At 39.4% G+C, this 1,882-nt stretch overlaps 1 protein-coding gene across 1 annotated transcript in view; it reads right to left on the bottom strand.

Moving 5' to 3' along the window:
- Nucleotides 1-1,460, bottom strand: part of LOC101853135 (dentin sialophosphoprotein) — a 13,230-nt gene extending 11,770 nt beyond the window's left edge. The window contains exons 1-2 of the mRNA XM_005111588.3: nucleotides 1,164-1,460; nucleotides 55-108 (exon numbers count right to left, since the gene is read on the bottom strand). Coding sequence (XP_005111645.1) covers nucleotides 55-79 — 25 coding nt within the window. The 5' untranslated portion in view covers nucleotides 80-108; nucleotides 1,164-1,460. The remainder of the gene's footprint in view (nucleotides 1-54; nucleotides 109-1,163) is intronic.
- Between the last annotated feature and the right edge of the window lie 422 nt (nucleotides 1,461-1,882).

Raw genomic sequence — 1,882 nt, 5'->3', positions numbered from 1 at the left:
GAGAGAGAGAGAGAGAGAGAGAGAGAGAGAGAAAAGAAGTGAGGTGCAACTTACAAAGTGTCTTCGTTATTTGGGCCATTTCGTCTGATGTACTTGATTGCTACTTGTCTGGGGAAATAAAAATGAATAATATCTATATTATTATTTGTGAAAGTTCGTCACTTTGGTTGCCTAAAACTTCCGAACCAGTCAACTTTCGAATTTGAAAAAATTAACGGTGGTTCAGAATCATTTAAAGGGTGCACAGTTATAGTTAGGAGTCTAAAGTCAATGTAGTTTAATCTTCAGTTTTTCTTTAGTTTCGTTTTGATCTAATATTGGGACAGTCCGTCTTCTAAGACGCCATTGTAAGCAAGTGAGGCTTCTGTTCACAAGAAGTGCGCGCTGTTTCCCCAGTGACTTGACAATCGATTCTTTTGATTCCGATCATCGAACGGGTACCCAGCTAGTCGATGATATAACCATAAAAACATCATAATAATAGAGTATTTCAACCTGTCTACTGGGATGTTGTATTTCTCTCGGCCCAGGTTGGACCTGACAGGTTGGGCCAAAGCCCGTCTCCGGAATAATCTAAACAGTGTTGATGGGGGCGTACAAACACCTACAAAAAATTAACACTGGTATAGAACTGGGATTTCTCCAATAAATGTTCTTATTAAAATAACAAATAGTTGATTGCCTTGGTAATTTTTTGTGGTTCTGCAATGCAGATGATCCTTCGAGTCCCATGTGGGGCATTTTTTTAAACTGATTTGTCTGAAGAAATTATTTTAAAGAACTATTTTCACGTGACCCTCCTCCGTCTGAAATACACGTAGAATTTAGGGCTCTGAAATGGAAGTTTAACATAATATACAATATAATATCTCACATATCATATCATACAATACCAGGCAATATAGATCTAATACCATACCATACACTTCGATAATACAATACAACATAACACAGGACCACGTATACCATATCATACAGGATAATTAATACATTACAATAAAACGACACAACTGCAATACCCTGTTTACTATACCACGCAGTACTATTCATTGTAAAACAACACAATAACGCACAATACAAAACCATGTAGTGAAATACAATACATCATGACACAATACATGGAATTACGATACCTTACAAGGCAAGAAAATAAGATACTCTACCTTGGGGAAATAAAGAATAATTTTTTTCAGGAAAGTTAATGTTTCGAATTAAAACTCGCTCACTCTGTTTTAGCAAGACCTATTTAGTGCTAATTCTTGTACCCTTACAGAAAAGTGTTCTAACAATTCATTCGCCTATCTTTATACAAACTTCTTGTTTCTTTTTTTTGGTTTCTTTTTCTTTGTTCCCTGAGCTAACGCTAAGTAGAGCAGCCTTGCTTTATTCCGGCGGCCTGCCGCGGGAAGTTTGCCTGATGACGTCTGCTGAGAATGATCCCCACGGTTGAGCTTGGCGTCTGCCTAGAGTTATATACCTTGTCTACTGTCTCGCTGCGTGACGTTAGTCATGTCCCCCTTACCTCAGTTGGAACCGCTGAATAGGAAATTGTCGCCCCTTGGTACTGCTATTTATAGCGCGCGCGACACAAGATGTATGACGCGCATGCTCATCAACGTCAGATGCTGACAGACGAAAGGCGTGCGGGAATTTGTCCCCGAGATGAAGCAAAGCAGCGAGGCGGTCAGTGGTACAGTAGGCTAGGGGGAAGGTACATGAAGTAGGTATATAGGGTCAGGATCGACTGAAATAGTTATGTATGCGTTGTTGTTGTTGTTTGTTGTTGTTTGTCGCGGTGTTTTGTTGTTTTAATTGCAATATTATCGTTTTACGGGGGTGGGGGGCTGGATGTTGTTGTTTTTTTGTCGTTTATTTGGCAATA

Source organism: Aplysia californica, unplaced genomic scaffold (genome assembly GCF_000002075.1).
Source record: "Aplysia californica isolate F4 #8 unplaced genomic scaffold, AplCal3.0 scaffold01082, whole genome shotgun sequence".
In the NCBI taxonomy this organism is placed as follows: Eukaryota; Metazoa; Mollusca; class Gastropoda; order Aplysiida; family Aplysiidae; genus Aplysia; species Aplysia californica.
The sequence above is the reverse complement of the archived record's forward strand: the minus strand, read 5'-3'. Positions and strand labels throughout refer to the sequence as shown.